Here is a 21,066-nt window from a genome sequence, read left to right on the forward strand (position 1 = left end):
CAGTGTGCACAAGTATGTGTGTGTTGTCGACACAGGATCAGCAGGGGGTGCGAGTTTTCGTATCGAGCCCCCCCTGCCTTGGAGGTCTGGCTACGCCACTGCCTCAGCTTGTCCACTTCTGAATGGAAACTTGTGTCCAAATGGAATCTAGTTCAAGAATGTTCAGATGGCTGTACGGTATGCAATGGTTTATGGACTTGTGGTTTGCATGCAAACATCCTGAACATCATGCTGCACTTCTGGATCTTTCTTCACAGTTGAGTTTAAATACCAGGAAAGAAACAGACACTTTCAACATTACATAAAACTAAAATCTATAAACAGGAACATGTGCAATATGCATGGTAGCAGAGTGTCCGGATGAGTTTTTGCGACTGTAGCTGTACAAAGCTGTGTGTGGTGCATTCTTTATTCATGAGAAGGTGACTGGAGGCATTTAGCTCCACTTGTTTAGTGAGTGGCTTCTGCCTCAAGTACATAAGAAGACAATGCAGACTTAATTTTCATCCAAGATGGAGCTCCACCTCGCTCCACAATTAGCCGCTTCCTTCCTGGTTTGTTTAGAACAACATGATTATCGCACAAGTCTTCAATGGGAGTGTACTTCTCCAAGTGCATACTAGATATCTTCCTGGCCACCTTGTGTAAAGAACTTCTACAAGCGTGCCACTATAAGGCAAAGTACCTCAAAACAACTTTTTGCAGCTGTGGTTTGTCTTGCCAAGAACACACCATCTTCTAAAATGGCTGTTTTTAGTCAATTTCAGAGCAGCCAATATTCACGAGAGACTGATAAAGGAGGACTGGTACTCCATAATAAAATTGAGCATCCACTAGATGTATCTCGTCTCTCCTCGGTGAAATCAGACACACTTTGGGAGAACTTGTAAAGTGTTAGGCCTGAAAATACACATCTCCGAAATACCCCAAACAACAACAGTTTCAAACTGGTTATTGCGGACACCGGTTTAAGTCTGGCATAATATCACATGTGCCTGTATTTTGGTCCCAGCACTAATTTACATTACACATAATTTACATGCAGTCCCCTATAGCCAGCTTGTATTTACAGGCCTCTCCTACTGAGGCCCTGGATGCAACACTGTGACCAACAGCATAATATTTGACACGTGATTTGACCAAACGTGGCTCTAATGAAGAGTCACCAGCCTCTCTTTTTTGCCGTTTTCCTTTCAAAATTTTTGCTTGTATCCTTCGAATATGGGCCAAAATGTCTTTGTCTTGATGTAATGTTACTTTATGGGAATAAAGAAACATTACATCAAGACAGACATTTTTGTCCTTGCCAGCCTCGTTCCAGACTGAATGAAATGTTGCATTTGTTTACTGTACACACCACATTCTACTGGTGGCAAATTTTCTGGAAGACGTGTCCAGGAACGCGGTCAGCAATCCTATGCTTGTTTTGAAAATCTGATTTTTAAACTGCTTAATGCATATGGCAATGCATTCATGCAAACATCTGACATGTCACGAAAATGTACGGAACATTCCCACTGAAAGTGCACTGGACAGCTACGTGCATTCTCCAAGCACTCTCTGCATGGCTGTATCCTATATGAAGGTCCAGTACACACGTATTCGTGTGTCTCACTTTTATGAGCCAAAAATGTAGAGGCAACACTACATTGGCAGGAACACAGATAAACAGGAAATCTCAGTTTTGGAGTGTTTACTCACAGCAATCAAGTTGAAGCAGACAGACTTGACACGGAAGGTTACCAAATTTTCTTGTGCAGTAGCAATCACAAGCAGTGATCATGCATGATTGATATGTGATCAAGCACCGGCTGAAGAACAGATATAAACATATAAACTTCAACAACAACAGTAAAAAGTGTGAGACATACTCAATGTTAAATCACTATAGAACTAGTGATCACTGAAGAGTAACACCCTATAGTAGACTCTGTTACATAAACTTAATCCTGTTCATTTTAGTGCATTGATTTTTGCAGCACTTCCAACAACAACACCTGCGTAACATCACTGGTATTCTGGTACTCTCTGGTACACTGGTAAAGATTACAGCATAAAATTAGAGGGCCACACAAAAGGGATGTTACCTCTTCTTCAAAACGTTTTTTTCTCGAGGCATCAAGTATTTCAGCACTTATGAGCCAGCACAGAAAATCAACCGCGTGAACTAAATGGAATTGAACAACTCAAGTGTGGGAACATGGCTAAAATGGTTGACCAAAGTTTTGTGTTTATACTTCTCTCTACTTTATAACCATCACCTTTTAATCAGATAATCTAACAGTTCATCGTTTAACCTTTGTACAGTGAATACATCAATTTTAAATCGATTTTTCTAAATACATATGTACATATTTTATTATGTCAAGACGTCCACACTGCTGAATGATCATAGCTGCACCTTGCAAAAGGGGAAAAATAATTGCCTGGAGCAATAACTGCAGATGTACGGGGCCGACAAACCGAGACTCGTTTTTACAGGTTATGGTTAAATCGTGCAATGCTTTCCAAAAACATTGGTAACTTCGCGTAAAATATTGCTGCCAGCACCGAACTTGTATGGAAGGCCAAGGTAAAAAAAATAATTGAAAAAGAAAGTGAAGGGGTCTCAATGTGGCTGGAAGACTGGCTACCAAAGTAAAAGCTAACATAAAATAATAATAATAATAATAATAATAATAATAAAAAGGAAAGGCGAGACTGCAGAAAGTTAATTATTTGAAAAGTTAGTTGCCAGTCTAACTATTGCATGCTTTACTTTTCTGATTTGTAATACCAAATACAATGGGTGAACTCTTTAATGCCCGTACTTTTTAGTGGTAGCCACCATCGTTAAAATATTTTGTGCACTGTCAAGGGGGGGTGATGTTTCACTTCCCCCTGGCACATGACTTGGTGGACACACTGCAACATAACAAAAACCCTTTCAAGAACCAAAAGCAAGTAAATACCGTACGAGAGAAACAGAAGGCACGTCTGTGCCTTACAAAAGCATAGAAAATTTTCAAACGTCTCACGGTCAATCGCTACCTTATCTACATTTTGAATTCTTCATAGTGACGGTAAACACTCTTGGTTGACTTAATGCACAGAGTGCCAAACAACAATTTATATCCGAGCACTTTTTAAGCGTTAGTGATTTCTTTAAATAACACTGTCTTCACCTTCATCACACACCACGATGGTTCACGGCTAAAGCTTCACGGCCAGCTCATGCAGCAACGTCCACACGCGCACACAGTCTGCGGGGGGAGGGGGGTAGAGAGCGTGAGATGAGATTTTGATGACACTGTTGCGTGCCACTTTCAGTTTTTCTCACTATGCAGCACTTAGCCGCCATCGGCTCAGTGCTGCAGGAGGCTGCCTTCAGAGACGCGAAGACTGCGTTGCTGACTCGTAGAAGAGGACATAGGCTTCTGCGGACACCACCCGCGATGCGCTCACTTCCGTCACTCTGCGGAGACAGAGCAGACAGGGACCATTAGAATTGTAGTTGGGCTCTAGCATGCAGCACTTTTGCGACTGGAAGTTCCATCCTGGTAGCGAGAGCCAGAGCCGTTCCGATGGGGGGGGCGAGAGGGGCAGGTGCCCTCGCCAGAGAAGACGCCAAACTGTATGCCTTGGGAGGTTTGTTGGACAGTATAAAGCCGGAATTAAGAGAATTTGAATTTATGATCTCGGCAGTGCAAATGAGTGTTTGTTTTCTTTTCTTTGTTTTCAGAACTTCTGACGGCAGAGAGGAGGGGGGGGGGGGGGGGGGGGGGCGCTTCACCTTTACCCTGCCCCGGGCGTAAACTCGCTGCGGGACGGCTCTGGCGAGAGCTACATAACATTTCGTTTTAGCCCACAGAGCTACTGTCCCACGTGTGATGAGAATTAGCCGAGGTGAGCTTAGGGTTGCCACCTATTCCGATGACAAATACCAAACACCGCCATGGGGGACGCGAGTGTCCCGCACTCCATTTTGCTGCAACGTAGTATGTTGCACTGCAAGCAGTGAAATAAGATGCCCATCACGAAGCAATCTAAGTGTTCGTTTTGCAACTTAGCTACGGATTTTGTTAGTGTGGTACGAAGCGCAATGCAGTGGGCTTTGTATACGTATCACTTGCAATCCATAAGATGTAGGAAATGTATTTTTAACCAAAAATTGCTTCGCTTATTTCAGGCTACAAATAACTGGGCATTAGGCGGAAAACCAGTAGTAGTCGATGGTAGCCAGGGCACGCCGAAAGGCGAGACAAGCATTTGCATTGTGCCCAGTACTGTGTGAACCAACACCACCTAGATAGACAAAGCCCACTTATACATCGATGTGACGTAACAACTAAAAGTCAGCCAATCAGGACAGTGTTTTCAACGGCGGTAGCCAATCACGAACATGCTTTCAGCGGTCGTAGCCATGGAGACAAACCACCGTCGTCTGCGAGTAGTGGTTGAACGTCCCTGCGTAAATGGGAAATCCTTAAAATAACGCGCAAAACGGTCCCATATCTTTCGCAAGACTGATTTTCTGGAAAGCGTGTTGCACTTTTTGTCTCCAGATTCAGGTCTAGAGGTTCTAAGTTACCTGCAATCATTTGCGATTTCCTCAATTTGCAGAACGGCGAATCGCAGTAGCAGACGAATTCTGACTTTATATGTTCACGTAGTGAAGGAGGGAGAGGAGGCAGTAAGCAGGCCTTCTGTATCTAGGTGGTGTTGGTGTGAAATATCAAACTATTGGTTCTATGGGAGCTATTACTGCTAGGCACTGCCACGCCTCCCTCCATCTTTTGCCCTGTCTTGGATTGGATGAACTGGATTGTTATGGGCTGTATCAAATTATTGCGACTTGAATGCTGAGCGCTGGGTATAGTAGGTTCTAATAATAGATGAGAGGTTGTCTGCAGTGCCCTAGTGTAGTTCTAAGTAGTTTTGATTGCTCATTTTAGCTATCGCTCGATCTTTGGCAACGATGATGCAAACTAAAAACTCGAGGTTTTTACTGCGACTTCGCCAATTTCCGAGCACTTCATGTCCAGGACATCTTCACCCGGACATCGAACGCAAGCCTTGGATTTCCAAACTGTTCGGGTGAAATCCCGACAGGTGACAACCCTAGGTGTGCTCCATCTGGGGACGACACAAACACATTAGCCTCTAATACCCAAGAAACAATGAAAGTCAAATAGCTCCAAGGAAACGGCTAATATGTGTCAGCACCAGGTAGTTTGTTATTACAAGATTGCGATATCGGTTTCTGAAGTATGTGGTCAATACTTGCATTATCAAAAAAAAAGTGGGACAATACAGTAACTCAGTGCTTTCCAAATTCTGCTACCCTACGGCCCATCAAAATTATGAGAGACTGAGTGATACTCTCAAGGGACTTCTATCTAAACTATCATCTTAAGATTGGTACTGGCGTGTTCCCTTAGTTTTTGTCTAGTCAATGACGTATTTCTTAGAGGACAAGGTTGAGCCGTTGATTTTTAATAAATTAAAGTTTGGTGCATCTCGAACATGCGCTGCCATCTCGATAAAGTGTCGCACACTAAAATATTTGCGAATTCAGGCTCAATACAAATCAACGGATAGTCCTGGATTTCTACAAAATGTGGCATTGACAAGGATAAAGCAAGGAGAAAACGCCAGTACTTGTGTTTTGACGATATTTTACGGCGTTTCTGAGCGGTGTGCGAACAAACTTTCTCTATTGTCTTGCGCAAAAGTGATTCCCCCTTAAGTAGTTCAAAGTTCTCAGACGTATAAATGTCTGGAAGCAAGAAGCTTTTACTGTGCAACCTCTCCTGAGACGACAACAGAAGTCCTATTGAAGAAGAAGCTATTGAAGTGAAAGTGCCGTTTGAGCGCAAGAGTTTTGAATCTTTCTGCTCGGCCTTTGATCCCTTCTAACCAGGGTTTGTTACCGGAAGTCATAATGGAAACGTCAGGGATGGGCGTAAATACATTTTTTGAGTATTTCAATATAAATACAAAATACTTCGTTGAAAGGGGTATTTAAATACTCTTCATAAATACTTTTCAATATTAGTATTTAAATACAAAATATAAATACTGTATTTAAATATCGTAACTACTGCCATAAATACTTTGAGGAAGATGGCACCTGGGATTACAGAAGTACTGATGATCATCATGACGAATCAGCGAGCAATAATAACATTTATTTGTTAGACCATCCTGACGATTTTAATATTTGAAGTTTCTCTAAGACTGCATCTTTGAGGCATCTTCTGTTCAGTTGTACGATCAGTTTCGCAAAGGAGAACAGCATCTCCACAGATGAATCGTACAACAAGGTAATCAGGTAGATGTGACCGTTGTCTGCAACAACAGTGAAAATCTCCCCATCTAGAATGGTTGTCACATGCGTATGCTGCGCAAACAAGGTATAACTGTGCCCTGGACTCACCCTTCTTCGCGAAAGGTCAAGCAGGGCAATTTTAAGGTAGAAGTCAGTATATACTGTATTTAGGGGTATTTATAAAGTATTTACGAGAATAAATACCCCAAAATTGGTATTTAAATATAATTATAAATAAATTTTTCTAGTCTGTATTTAAACACAAAATATAAATACATGTATTTATATTTTAAATAGTATTTTAATTACAATGTATTTAAATACTGCCCATCCCTGGGAAACGTTAACATCTCCGCATCCTGCCGGGAATGAAAATAGAAACAAAAACAAATATTTTCATCCCAATTATCAGAAACTAAAACGAAATGGTTTCCATCATCTCATTTTAGGATAACAGAAACAGAATTCATGAATCGTTGCTTCACAGATTTCATACCGGTGGAAGTTGTCACACTTCTTGTGGTCAGTACTTCTTGTAGGCCTACCTTATCCAGCCAAACCACACACGAGTCAGCACAAGGGACCAATACACACAACAGACGAGCAATTGCGGGGTACAAATTGTTTTTCGCAATTCATGTTGCTGCGAGATTTTTGCTGGCAGGGTTTGCAACAATACTATGTGCAAGCATGTATGAACCACTAGTTGAAGTACACCCACATGGAACAAATGAGCTCCATGAGCTCAATGGTACAGACATACAGAACGTGCACCGCGGAACTGAAGTCACACGAAATATTTCTTCAATGTCCTGCCTAGCCGATTCACAGCACAAAATTAACCACTTTTGATAAGTCTGCAATAAAACACATATGATGTACGATAATTTTGCATTAGGGGCTAGCAAATATGGCACCAAGCTATATAGGTTCAACATACAACATTTAGCTCGTCACTTACGTTCCATGTGGAGGTAAATATGTTAAAAAGTAGTGTTCAACCTAACCATTTCTGTCCGTAATAATATGGAGGCTCACACTAAAACCATGAATAGTATACAGCCAGTATGTGGTACATTCTGCAGGGATTCCATGAAGTGGGAAGCAGAACCCTCTGCTCGGGAGTCACAGACATTTCGAACAGAGACTGCCCTTCTGATGGACACCATCTTTGTCATTGGCAGTGTATTTGGGAAGTAAGGGAATTACGTGTTCAAGGACTGTAGGACACTGTGAGTCATCTATTATGTTGACAGCGAATGACTATATGATTTTTCCAAAAGGGCTTATAATGGCACTCACTTAGTATCATTGCATTCGTGCCACTCCCCTGATTTCGGATGCAAGCAGGTGGCAGTGTAGTGACCAGAGTATGTAGAGCCACTGTGGTTAGACACAGCATACAAATTGTACACTGCATGCTGACCAGCTGAAAAACAAGGTGTGCAACCATTAGTGATTAAATTACTGCAAAGCAATGGCACATGGCGCAAATCAATCGAATGTACAGGGTGAATTGAGCAAAGGTTACACATTTCGATTGAGCCATAAAAATAGAAGATGACATCTCTGGCACTTCAAACTTTGAGACTGATAGTCATTTGCCTGAATATTTATAGATGGTTCTTTTTTTTTTCATATACCACAATTTCACGCGTATAAGCCGCGCCGCAGATAAGCCGCAGGACGCGCTTGTAGGAACGTTTTAAAAATTTTCTGGCAGATATGCCGCACTCACAGATAAGCCGCGTGCATCGGCAGGGCAGTGCTGTTCCAGAAACACTCTTGGCCCTTTCGTTAAAAATGGCGTATGGGGAAAATACCAGGAAAAAATAGTAACCAGATAAGCCGCAGAGCGTAAGAGAAAAAAACATAGCGCACAAGCCGCAGCTAATACGCGTGAAATTACGGTACTATCATTTTGTAGAAAAAAGTTATAAACAAAGCATATTCTCAACCCATGCATGTTCTCTTCTGTCTGCATCACGTTCACATTGTCATGTATAGGTGGCACTGCTGTATGTAACTCTTTGTTATACTATTACTGACAACTGTGCCATTCGCGCGGGGCGCCAGCATGCTGCCACCGGGATCCAAATATATTGCCGGGATTTTCACTAAATACTCTATAACGCTTACTTATTTTGAGCATTGCACCCTAGATCCTTCCGGTTTTCGTCCCGTCGCTTCACATGCATTACTGCCCATGTCAAGGACCTCTAGCGTAATTTCTATGATTAAATGAACACTTTAAGGTGCTGGGTAGGAGCCATACAATACAACATTAAAAATGAATTTCAGTTTTCATCATATAAGGTAAAGGAAAGCTGTCGGCTGTAAGAAACAACCAACTTGCTGGCACGAATGAGGGCCAAAATGGCAGCTCAGTCTGAGAGTGTTGCTTTTGCTGCCAAGCACATGGCGTCAAATGACACATCGTGACGTCAAGCTCTGCCCAGTGGCCAAACTCTCCCTATACACGGCACTCGCCCCCAAAGTTTTGCTTCGTCTGCAGGCAGCGCCACCTGTACGTGGCAATGTGAACATGAAGCAGACAGAGGAAAACATAGCAGTGTTCGGGCAGTATAGGTAATTGGAAATGCACGGGGTGAGCATTTGCTTGTTTTTTAACTTTTCGTTTTCTAGAAAATGAGTGTTTGAAAAAAATATAGATAAAACTTCAGGCAAATGACTATCATTCTGCAAAGTTTGAAGCGCCAGAGATGTCATCTTCTATTTTTACTATGCGATCAATATGTGTAACCTTTGCTAAATTCACCCTGTAGATACTAAAGACTGGCTCTTGCCACTTGAAGCTAATTCTTATCAGATAAGTAAATTTAGACCTTTTCATTACAGAAGTAAGAATAACTTTATTGATGGAGATACTACAGTTCCCGTAAGACACATTACAAGATGCTGCAAATTATAAAGTGATGTTAAGAACTATACATTGTAGTCAAGCGGTGCCGTTCATTTTCAGGTGAATAAAAGAGGCAAGAATACTATCCCCGGAGAGGGAATGTACTAATAAATGCTACTGGACCTGATATGCTGCTGCAAGATATTCAAAACAATTATACAGCCAACAGAAACTTTTTACAAAGTTTTGCAGCTACACAAGTACCACTTTCTAATATGTGGTACATATACTTACTGCTTGACATGTATGGGCTGAGATCGAGGCTTGTGATGGGAAAGTCCACCCTTGTGTTCAGTTTTGCCCTAAAACGCTCGCTTGGAGAGAAACGTTTCAGGTCTAAAGATTAAAAAGTTAAGGATTAAGTCAGAGCACTGGTCCAATTACTCCACTATTTTGCAGTTGAACCACTATTTGGCTGTACGTACGAAAAAAGAAAAAGAAAAAATGCAACAAGCAGAAATTGACCTTCCCAGAAAATGTATAAAGGGGCACATGCGGATCCATTTATCCGGATCCAACATACAGCTCCGCCGACACTCCCTCAGATGTTGACACTGCCTACAGGAGGACCTTTAACATTTCTGCTTTAGGCATATTTATATACTGATAGATAAAGCTGTTATAAATTAATTATGTAACTGTGATATTGAGACTGATTAGGAAAGCCTGAGCCTGCGCATGAAAATGAGACAAAACAACACAAGGAGCTGGCATGTCGTTCTAATTTTCGTGCCCAAGCTAAGGTTTCCCCTCGTCGTGGATCCTGTCCACCAGCTATGACAACCACGGCATAAGACAAAAGATGGCTCGCACAAAAAGGATACGTAGAACAAGAATTTTGGGGCATCTGTGGATGGTGAAGCTCTTTGTACACTTTTGGTGAGACTTGCAATGGGAGCACGTCTGGAAGCATACACATCACAAATGCAAGGGTAAACAATCAACAACCTTTCCCATGAACAAAATGCTTGCCAAAGTGCCACTCTGTTGTCTTAAGATGCAACTACCACTTACAGGTTTCTCATCCCCATCTAGGATTTCTTCTTTGGTGAATAAACTTAGACACTGTTGTACTGTGACAGGATCTGAGCTCTGGAAAATCAGTATAGAAAATATAGTAGTATATGTATGTTATGCCAATACAAGAGAAGTGCTTTTGAGGACGAGAAAGTTGCAATCTTTTGCATACCTTTGGGATAGGCAGCGAGAGGTCCCAAAAAGGGTCGAAGGTTACAGACTTGTGTCCGCAAGAGCTGCACTTTAGGGTGCTCTTCAACTGGCCAACAAAGCAATCTGAAAGTAGTACAGGAAAATGACATGTGACATTCCCCAAAGGTTTACCCTTGTATGTGTAAGGATGTATGCACACATTCATATAGGAGCAGAGGGTGGCCTAGTTGTCTGCGTCATAACTCTTGCACGCTGAGTTTTTCTTTTTTTTTAACTTGTTGCTGCTAAAGAACTAGCAGGGGTGTTTCAAGGTACAATTTAGCAAATGTAACAACTTTGCTGCTGCCTGTGCTACGTGAAGGACAAGTGATGAATAAACTATTGTACACCTACAGCCGTCTGCTATGGCAGAGTTGACAGTAATGAGGCACATGAGAAATGGGCTCAGCTGGCAGACTGTGTAGAAGTTATACTTGTACAGCAGAAATTTCTCGCAGCACATGCAAAAGTCCGACAGTAGTGAAGTGGTTATAGAAATTTGATGTACTGCACTTGACGCCTTTCATACCCTGCACCATTCATTGCAAAGTATTGCAACCAGTATTGCCAAATGCGTACAACTGACAAATTATCGATGATCTACAAAGAAACACGTTTGTCTTGAGCCATGAAGTAGAACATCAATGAAACGGCTTTCATTATGCCATAATCTGGGACCCTACAAAGGGGGAGGAAGCTAAGAGAGAACCTGTTCCTAACAAGAAAAAGCATGCTTGATTTTTGTAATGTCATATTTCTTTCTCTCTTTTTCTGTCTCATGCAGGTAACAACAAAATCAGTTCCTCAGAATCAGTTCGGCTGTGCACAAATTTATCAAATCAATATACCGCAACTAACAGTTGTGGCGAATATCACAACGTGTAACAAAGTAACGGGGAATGTTGTTGACGATGCCAGTCGAACTGTGTTTTTTTTACTGTTCATGTGAGCCACGGGGGCTTGTCAACCAGTTCATGTTATTTATGGGGCGCTGCACCTGCACCCCTCGCTGGAACGTCCCCGAATGGGTCAGTGTAACCTGATACCCAAAGCAACGTCTTCCGAGAGGCGCATCTGGTCACTGTTTCTTGTGCCTCTGTCTCTCCCTTCTTTTTGTAAATAAAATAGTCGTCTCTTTTCAAAGCTACGAAGTGGTCGTGTGTTTTCTGGTCTCTGCGAAGTTCGGGCGCCCCCCCCGACGTTTGAGTTCGACGGACTTACATTTTTATCAGAAGTGGGATAAGGACTGACTGGACTGATGAGCAGGTGAACATTTTCATCAAATTTGACTCATCTGGACTTTAGCCCGTAAGCACCGAAGGTAGACAATGCCGAGATTGCAACGAAGACGCCCTCAGGGATCGAAAACTAACAGCACCGAAGATAACGTTACGACCAGCGACGAACACCAGCAGCAATCTGGTTTAAGTGACGAAGACGGCTCGTCAACGATTATCGAAGCTCACGACGGCAACGACGTTTCAGCAAAAACGATGACTGAGCTGGAAAAACTTATCAAGTATATGCAAGAACGTGACGAAGTTCGTGACAAGATGTTCTACGACTTAATCTCATCGAAGAGGACCGATGGTCAAGCCCCTTCTGCACGCATCATGCCGGATATCTCCAAGGAGGTCCATGTGTTCGACGGCGCCGGTGACGAGAAGCAAGCAGAAGAGTGGCTAGAGACATTTAAGCAGCTGTCCATCCAGTGCCAATGGACTGAGCCTATGAGGCTAACCGTGGTACAGACGAAGTTAAAGGGACCTGCAGCAACATGGTATCGCAGTAAGTCAAAGGAATGTGATACGTGGGAACATTTTGAGTACCATTTTAGGAATATGTTTGTGCCTGTTACTAATCCTGTAACTAAGTACGAAGAAATGCGCAACAGAGTTCAAGTTAAGGGCGAATCAGTGCTTGATTATTTTATGGATAAGATGCATCTCTGTAAACGCTGTGAGCTAAAGGACGACGAAACGAAGGAAATGATCCTTCTAGGTATTGCCGACACGGCAGCGTACCAAATGCTTATGCCTAAACATCACAGCTCATTAGAACAGCTACTGCATGATCTAAAGCGTCACGTCCGATTGGAGAAAGAAAGAAATGACATGTTTGGCAGAGGAACTCAAAAATCAACGCCCGAAAACAAGAAAAAAGTCGGTATCAGTGCAACTGAAAATTCAATCCAGACTCGTAAAGGAGGAATGTGGGCCCCTGCAAAGGACTCGCAGGGCAACCAAAAATGTTTCAATTGTAACGAATACGCTAATCACATAGCTAAGGACTGCCCCAAAGAGAAGAGGATAAAGTACTGCACGACATGTAACAAGTATGGTCACGGAAAACGAGAGTGCAAGTCGCGAAGTGAGAAAGCGACGAAAGAATCCCTCTGCGTCGGCGACAATGGACCCAGCAAATACGTAAAACAAGCCGTCATCAACGACGAAATATTGGTGACATCATTTATTGATCAAGGTAGTGCCGTAAGCATGATTACAGTTTCCGCAGCAGCGAAATGTGGACTGACAATTTTCGATGTCGCCGAGAAGGATGCGCTGTACGGACTCGCGCAAAAGAAAACTATGCCAGTTGGAAGGACTGTCATTAAGATATCTATCGATGACATCACAGCTGAAGTCCCAGCCTATGTTGTGAGCGATGATGTGATTTGTTACGATGTACTCGTGGGACGAACTCTGCTCGACCTTGACAATGTTGTTATGATTAAGGCGAAGAACTGCATGAAACTAATCGACAGTCGAAAGGACGGCCCGTTTAAGGATTTCACACTGGACGATGGTGACATTAAATATACTTTGAGGAACGAAGGCCCTATTAAAGTACCGCCAAACTCCGTGCAGTTGATAGACGTTAAGGCCGAAAACAGCGATGATTCAGGAACTGTTATGCTTAACTTCTACGAGCAAGACATCGGATGCCTACTTGAGCTACAAGATGGAAGGACGCGAATTCCGATTGTAAACAGAAGCTCCGATGAAATAACAATAAAGAAGAACTTTTCATTCGGTAGAGCGGTGAAAGTAGACCCAGTTTCGACACACGTTTGCGAGCTCAACGACGTTGACGAGAGCACGGCACAGGAGATAGAACAAGTCCATGATGTTTCTCCAGTGCTCACAGTCGAGGATGCCGTAGGTGCGCGATGCACCATGGAACACGAAGTACAATGCGGACCGACGGTAACACGAGAACAGAAGAGCCAACTGATCACATTATTGACATCTTACCGAGATTGTTTTGCGTTAGACATCCACGAACTCGGAAAAACAAAGATGGCTGAAATGAAAATCGAAGAAATTGATGATACGAAGCCAGTCTACAGCAGACCGTACAGAGCAACGCACGATGAAAGGGAGCACATGCGCACCATTGTTCGGGACCTCAAGGAGGCAGGAATCGTAAGAGACTCTGTGTCGCCATACGCCAGCCCATGTCTTCTAGTTAAAAAGAAAACAGGAGAGTATCGCAAGGTTGTCGATTACCGACGGTTGAACCAACAAACGAAGAAGGATCGATTTCCCATCCCTATCATCGATGACCAGTTAGATCGCCTAAGCGGCAACGTGTTTTTCACAACCCTCGATTTAGCGAGTGGCTACTTTCAGGTTCCCATGGCAGAAGAATCAATTGAGAAAACTGCATTCATAACTCCAGATGGCCACTACGAGTACTTGTACATGCCGTTTGGTTTATGCAACGCTCCTAGTGTATTCCAACGGCTGATAAACACTGTACTAGGACAGCTCCGGTTCAACATAGCTGTCTGTTATCTTGATGACATCCTAGTGCCCGGGAAAACGTTCGAAGAAGCCATAAGCAATCTTGAGAGCGTATTGAAAGCTCTACAAGAAGCAGGATTGACTTTAAAATTAAGCAAGTGTGCATTTCTAATGCCCGAAGTAAGTTTCCTAGGATTTCAGATCACAAGTTTCGGAATACAGCCAGGTGAAGCTAAGCTCGAAGCAATCGCCGAGTTTCCACGACCTAAAGATGTTCACGAAATTCGAAGATTTCTGGGCCTTACTAGTTACTTTCGACGATTTATTCCGTATCATGCTACCAAAGCCGCTCCTCTAACGGAGCTGACGAAGAAAGGAAAGCCCTTCGTGTGGAGTAAGAAACAAGAAGAAGCCTTCACTCAACTGAAGCAAGAGCTAACAAAAGCTCCCGTTTTGGCTCTCTATGACCGTAATGCCGAAACTGAGTTACACACGGACGCATCAAAGGATGGATTGGCAGGGATGTTACTGCAAAGAGGTGATGATGGAAACATGCATCTGGTGTTCTGCATCAGCCGTAGAACCACCGAAGCCGAAACACGATACCATTCGACGCGACTCGAACTAACGGCAGTGATGTGGGCAGTAGACAAGCTACGCATCTACTTGATAGGCATACACTTCACGATATACACGGACTGCCGTGCCATAGTCTACATGAATGCCGCGAAGACGAAGATACCTCAGATAGCACGGTGGATGGACTACATCCAGGAATTTGACTTCTCCATCCACCACCGAGAGGGAAAGAAAATGGAGCATGTTGATGCGCTTAGTCGAGCTCCAGTTTCAGTTCCAGAAAACGAAAACTTCGAAGACAGACTTGACGTCTGGTTCTCTGTCACCGAGGAAGAACATGTTATTGCGATACAGCATGCAGATGAATACGTTGACAGAGTAATTAAAATTCTGGAAAAGAAAGCCGAAGACAGGACAAAGCGAGAAAAAGGGGAAGTAAAAGGTTTCACACTCAAGAATGGACTGCTCTACAAGGTTGAAGAAAATGACGGCGCGAAGAAATGGCTTTTTGTCATTCCAAAGAGTAACCGCAAAGCGATGGTTATCAAGCACCATGACCTCATGGGGCATAGCCATCTCGAAGAAACCGTCGACAAAATTAAGAGGCGGTATTGGTTTCCAGGATTAAGGAAATACGTTGAGCGGCACATTTCACACTGTTTGGAGTGTGTAATCCACAAAGGTGAAACCGGGAGGAAGCCTGGTAAGCTGAATCCGATTCCTCCAGGCGCACAGCCTTTTGAAGTGCTTCATTTGGACCACTTAGGACCTTTTCCTGTAAGCAGAAGCCGGAACCAAGAACTCCTTGTAATAGTTGACAATTTCACGAAGTTTGTACGACTCTACCCATCACGAAACACTTCAACTTCGAACGTGTTAAAAGCATTGGAACGATACATAAATGACTACGACGTCCCAAGGCGCATTGTAACTGACAGGGGAACTGCGTTCACCTCAGGCCAGTTCGAAGCATTCTGTCAAGGCAAAGGCATCCAGCACGTTCTGGTGTCGACTCAAAGACCTCAAGGAAACGGACAAGTCGAGAGGATACACAGAACACTCATACCAAGGATTGCAATGTCGATTGAACGACCTGATCAAAAGGACTGGGACCAACACCTAGATGAAGTGCAACGGAACCTGAACCAAACACGAAGCAAGACAACTCAAAAGACGCCATTCGAGTTGTTATTTGGTTTCACTGCAAGACACCAAGACTGTCGTTTGCGTGACTTAGGTGTCGACGAAGGATCAAGCAAAAGCATACAAGCCATCCGCGAAGAAGCAAAAACAACAATAAAGCAGCAACAAGAAAAGCAATCTCGACACTACAACTTACGAAGATCAAAAGCCCCAAGATACGAAATTGGCGATATAGTCGCAGTGCGAAGACTACCCGTAAGCGGCGGAAAGCCAACCAAAGTCCAACCAAAGTATCGTGGTCCCTTGGTTATCGAAGCAGTGCTACCTAACGACACATACCGCATCACTCGTCTGAGCGGACAAAAAGGCCGCCGTTATAGCACTACGGCGCATGCCGACCAACTCAAGCTATGGAGTTCGCGTTCAGGGAATGAAGATGATGATGATGACGACATAGTCTCGGATTCCGAGTAAACGTAAGCGTGTAACATATTCCATTTTACCACGTATGTTCAAGTGTTATTTTTTTATGCTATGTTTCAAATGATATGTTAATCAATGAAGGCATATAACCTGTTCAATGTTTGACGTACCCACCATGCATTTAAGAGCATAGCCTGTTATGTGTCTTGTGTGTCTTCATTTAGCAATGTATAACTCTACGTTTTCGCTATGATGGAAATTTCGAGGACGAAATTTTATAAGGATGGCCGAATGTGGCGAATATCACAACGTGTAACAAAGTAACGGGGAATGTTGTTGACGATGCCAGTCGAACTGTGTTTTTTTTACTGTTCATGTGAGCCACGGGGGCTTGTCAACCAGTTCATGTTATTTATGGGGCGCTGCACCTGCACCCCTCGCTGGAACGTCCCCGAATGGGTCAGTGTAACCTGATACCCAAAGCAATGTCTTCCGAGAGGCGCATCTGGTCACTGTTTCTTGTGCCTCTGTCTCTCCCTTCTTTTTGTAAATAAAATAGTCGTCTCTTTTCAAAGCTACGAAGTGGTCGTGTGTTTTCTGGTCTCTGCGAAGTTCGGACGCCCCCCCGACGTTTGAGTTCGACGGACTTACACAGTGAAGTTCAGGCTCAGAGGTCGCTAGAATCTACAAGTTAGGGGCTTGGAACTTGATGCATGAAGCACATCCAAGGTGCTGGGAAGAGTTGCTCATAATTAGCTGGACTGCATTTGAAAGAAATGTCTAGCAACAATGGACAATGGTCTTGAACAAAGTGTTGCTATACTATACGAGGCACAATCCATTAGTTCTTTGCCTGATACAGAAGGAGTATGAGCATGGCCACAAAACTGTATCACTGGATGCAGGTACTGTTCAGTGTTAGCACCATAAAAAATGATGTATGCATGCTACCCAGTTTTCCCGTTGCCATCCAGTTGAGTTGAGCAAAAGGGAGAAAATGAAGGCATCATCAAATATTTGTTCCAGAAGGGTCGAACTCTGGCAGGCATCCACCAGAGCACGGCTGTGATCCCACAGCATGGCAAAAAAGTGGGTCCTGGAATTCAAGCAAGGACAGGACAGCCTCGTAGACAACCTCCGTTCCACAGGCCTGCAGAAGTGACCGCACAAGAAATTATCCATTGTGCACACGATGTGGTCATTCCAGATCGTTGGGTCGTTATCTTGGCCATCACTGGTCACAGGCACATCCAATAAAGCACAGTTCTGTGTATCTTAACCCCATATTTGGCAAGCACAAGTTCTCTGCCAGATGGGTACCAAGACTACTCACACCTGCTCAAACTCCACATGCTACGCCACATCCAGGGATAATCTCCAGCTGTTGAAGGCAGAGCCTGCAAATTTTTGTGCCTGGTTTGTAACTGTGGACGAAACCACTTCCAGCCCGAGAGCCCCACTGCCCAAGAAGGCTCGGCATCTTCCATCAGCAGGAAAAGTGATGCTCGAGAGCATGCTGCTCATGGATTACCTTGCAAAAGCGTAGGCCATCACCAGAGACTGCTACGCAACCTTTCTGGAAAGGTGTCCTGTTCCACCAGAACAGTGTGCCCATACACTGTGCTCCTGCTGCGATGGCTGTTGTCCAGAGCTGTGGCTTTTCTGTGGTCAACCATCCACCAAGTTCGCCAGATCTCACCCCATCAGTCTTTCCATTTGCTCCCCAAGACAAAAAAAGACAATCTGGTGCCCATTTTCCCAGTGATGATGATGATGATGTCATTGATTCCACAGGGATCCAAGCACTCAAGCATCATAGGATGAAGCGTGAGGACGATGGCGGGAAATATGTTGATATGTAATACAGTAAATCTCGGTTATAACAGCCCCACTTATAACGAATCTTCGGTTATAACGAATGCCTCACGAACGACCGTCAAAATTTGTATTGAGTCTATGGAAATTGCCCCCGCCTATTATGAACGAATTGCCGGGGAGCCTTCGGTTACTGCGACCGAAAGAGCTCCCTCGACCACTGGAGAAGGCGAGCGCGCGACGTCAGACGCCCGCGGATTTGTCAGGCGCCGCTTGCACGTGACCTCGCTTTGCAGCCAATGCGCTGTCACCATCAGCGCGCGCTGCACGTGCACCCGTTTGGCCGATGATTAAGGCGTCATGGATGCAGGTGAAGCGGGAAACTTTGCGAAACTGCTTCAGAAAAGCTGGATTTGTTCATCAGGCACTGGCTACAGACGCCGATCGTGAAGTGGACTTTGGTGTGCGTGATACCGACACAGAACTTTGGGACAGAGCAACGGCTGCGAATCTGACTGACGGCTGTCAGTCTTTCGAGGAGTTCGCGACAGCAGATGACGACGCACAGGCCGTCGCGGACTTCAGTGATTCGGACATCATTGCCGACGTGCGCCCGCCGCCAAACGAACTTTCCGATGACGATGATGATGACACAGTGTCTTCCCCTCCTTACATTTGAACTACAGCGGAGGCACTCAAGTACGTTGCTTCGCTCCGCGATTTTGTGTACGCGAAGGCACTCGCCGCGGCCCACCTGGACCACCTTGATGACTTAGAAAACGCCGTGATCTCCGCAACTGTGTATAAACAGGCGCCATTAACGATGTATTTTCAATGAACGGTATACATGACTCATGTTTCTTACACTGCTGGCCTTTTGGATCAAATTTTTTGTCCATTCCATTTATAGCGAACTTCGGATATAATGAACGGGTTGCGCGCGACCGTCGAGTTCGTTATAACCGAGATTTACTGTACAATGAAATGAAATGTACATACACGTGTTTCTGTATTAGTACATTCACCTCGGCCACTTCCTTCTCGGTCAGGCAGAGAACTTAAGGGACACTTACGTAACATGAGGGTCCAGTAAAAGTGCGGGTATTACCATTTTCTGTAAGCAGTGTTTCACTACAGATGGGATGACAGGGAATGATTTACGTTGTCTACGGTTTAAGACTGATTTTTCGGATGCCAATTACTCGGAATCGTACGATGCTTTGGACTCTCACTGGGAACCGGGACCTTCGCCGTAGGATTAATACATTTTTACTACCGTTTGTCCGGTCAGGTTGAAGTCCGAAAGCACGATCTTCCGAACTAAATCGTTTGGGGACAAGCACCAATACGACTTTTTGGGTAGTATGGTGGCAACTTCGAAACCACCACTTTGGATTGTGCACTTTGGTTGAATTGCTCATTGGAATCCCGGGGGAGATTGCTCTAACTTTCGAACCATACCACTAGGTGATGTCATGGCGGCGGCAACAGCAAGCGTGCCACGCCTTTCGCCGCCGGCACTTTTGGGTGTCGGGACGCGTTCGAGTTTGTTTGGGCACGTTGTCGCTGTTCACCAGCTTTCAACGCGTTGTCGGCACGACGAACACGTGATGCTTGCACAAATGCAAGCTAACGTTATTGCATGCAGGCGCACAATTACAGACTTCTTCAATGCAGTTGCGGCAAAATAAAGTTTAATTTAGAGAACGTCGCATGTTTCAGACTGCTGTATTATTCGGACTTTTTCCAGTCACCGCCAAGTCCCGAAAATCGGTTGGCTACTATCACTTGAAAGAGCTCAGTAACAGCACCTTGATCGGAGTCCAATAACATACACATACTCAGACACGATAAGGGTTTCTGGTGTGGCAGTCAAATTTCAGAATGACCTAATAATGTGTACTTGGTGATAACATTCTGTACCATTCTAACAACACGTACCCACAACTTTGCTGTCATCGTAACGCAGGTAGCGCTTCCATGACTCGGCAGCCTTTTGAGATTCACTGCAACAGAAAACGATAGTGAATTAATAGTTTTGTTTCACTGTTTTGTGTTCCTTTCATTTGGTAACACAGGCATATAAGCGCTTAAAAGCTACGATTTAAACCCTTGCACCCTACTGCTCTCCTCACCTAAGGTTATCATCGATCTCCGTGGTGAGGTGCCTCGGCTTGGATGTGATGCGATTGACATCGTCATGGAGTCCCTGAAGAAGGTAGTGAAGGAACTCCTGAGAATCTTGTTGGCTGCAAGAGAAAGCAGTGTTGTACACACCTCAAATGCTCAAACACATCCTCCTACAAGGAACGTCTACTGCATTACAATATTTGTTTGTTTAGCGTTTTGTAATACATGCATATGTAACTCAATCTATAGTCAGGGGTCCCTAGCGAGCTAGTGTGGGACCCCATGTTGATATCAGCCGTATTAACGAGCACCTAGTTATACATAGTTTATATTTAGCAACAAAATGAAATGCAGCAAATAATGGAATATATATATGGGTTATGCATATATGGATTACAATGGATAATGTAAGTATGGATTTACAATTCCAATTTTCACATTTGACCATGCGGTGAAGTAGGCACAGTTGCTTCCTCAAATAGGGGGACAATACACTGATAACGTCAGTACCACTAGAGACATACTGAAGGTGCATACCTATAGCCCATAAATCGGGGTGCAAACTTTTGAATTTGGCTGCGAAAAGCGTGAGGGCTGACTGCATACTCTCCGTTGGTGCCTCGCCAAATGGACTTGAGAAGATTTGCAAACACTACACAAATACAAATAAAACATAGGATTAAAATGTGCTGCTGCAATTATGTGTCTCGAGAATGTTGCACTGAGAAAATGTGTTTCCATGCTCGCTGTGTATGCAGTGTGTTTTGCTTAACAATGCCATGTTTGTC

At 44.0% G+C, this 21,066-nt stretch overlaps 1 protein-coding gene across 3 annotated transcripts in view; it reads right to left on the minus strand.

Moving 5' to 3' along the window:
* Positions 1-1,676: 1,676 nt before the first annotated feature.
* LOC135385477 (ubiquitin carboxyl-terminal hydrolase 2-like) overlaps positions 1,677-21,066 on the minus strand; it is a 113,987-nt gene continuing 94,597 nt past the window's right edge. For all 3 annotated transcript variants that reach the window (XM_064614812.1, XM_064614814.1, XM_064614813.1), the window contains 9 exons: positions 20,816-20,930; positions 20,284-20,397; positions 20,090-20,154; positions 10,423-10,526; positions 10,248-10,325; positions 10,058-10,136; positions 9,468-9,569; positions 7,613-7,739; positions 1,677-3,454 (listed from right to left, as the gene is read on the minus strand). In XM_064614812.1, the coding sequence (XP_064470882.1) occupies positions 3,367-3,454; positions 7,613-7,739; positions 9,468-9,569; positions 10,058-10,136; positions 10,248-10,325; positions 10,423-10,526; positions 20,090-20,154; positions 20,284-20,397; positions 20,816-20,930 (872 nt within the window). In that variant the 3' untranslated portion in view covers positions 1,677-3,366. The remainder of the gene's footprint in view (positions 3,455-7,612; positions 7,740-9,467; positions 9,570-10,057; positions 10,137-10,247; positions 10,326-10,422; positions 10,527-20,089; positions 20,155-20,283; positions 20,398-20,815; positions 20,931-21,066) is intronic.

The sequence above is a fragment of the Ornithodoros turicata genome, chromosome 2, assembly GCF_037126465.1.
Source record: "Ornithodoros turicata isolate Travis chromosome 2, ASM3712646v1, whole genome shotgun sequence".
NCBI lineage: Eukaryota > Metazoa > Arthropoda > Arachnida > Ixodida > Argasidae > Ornithodoros > Ornithodoros turicata.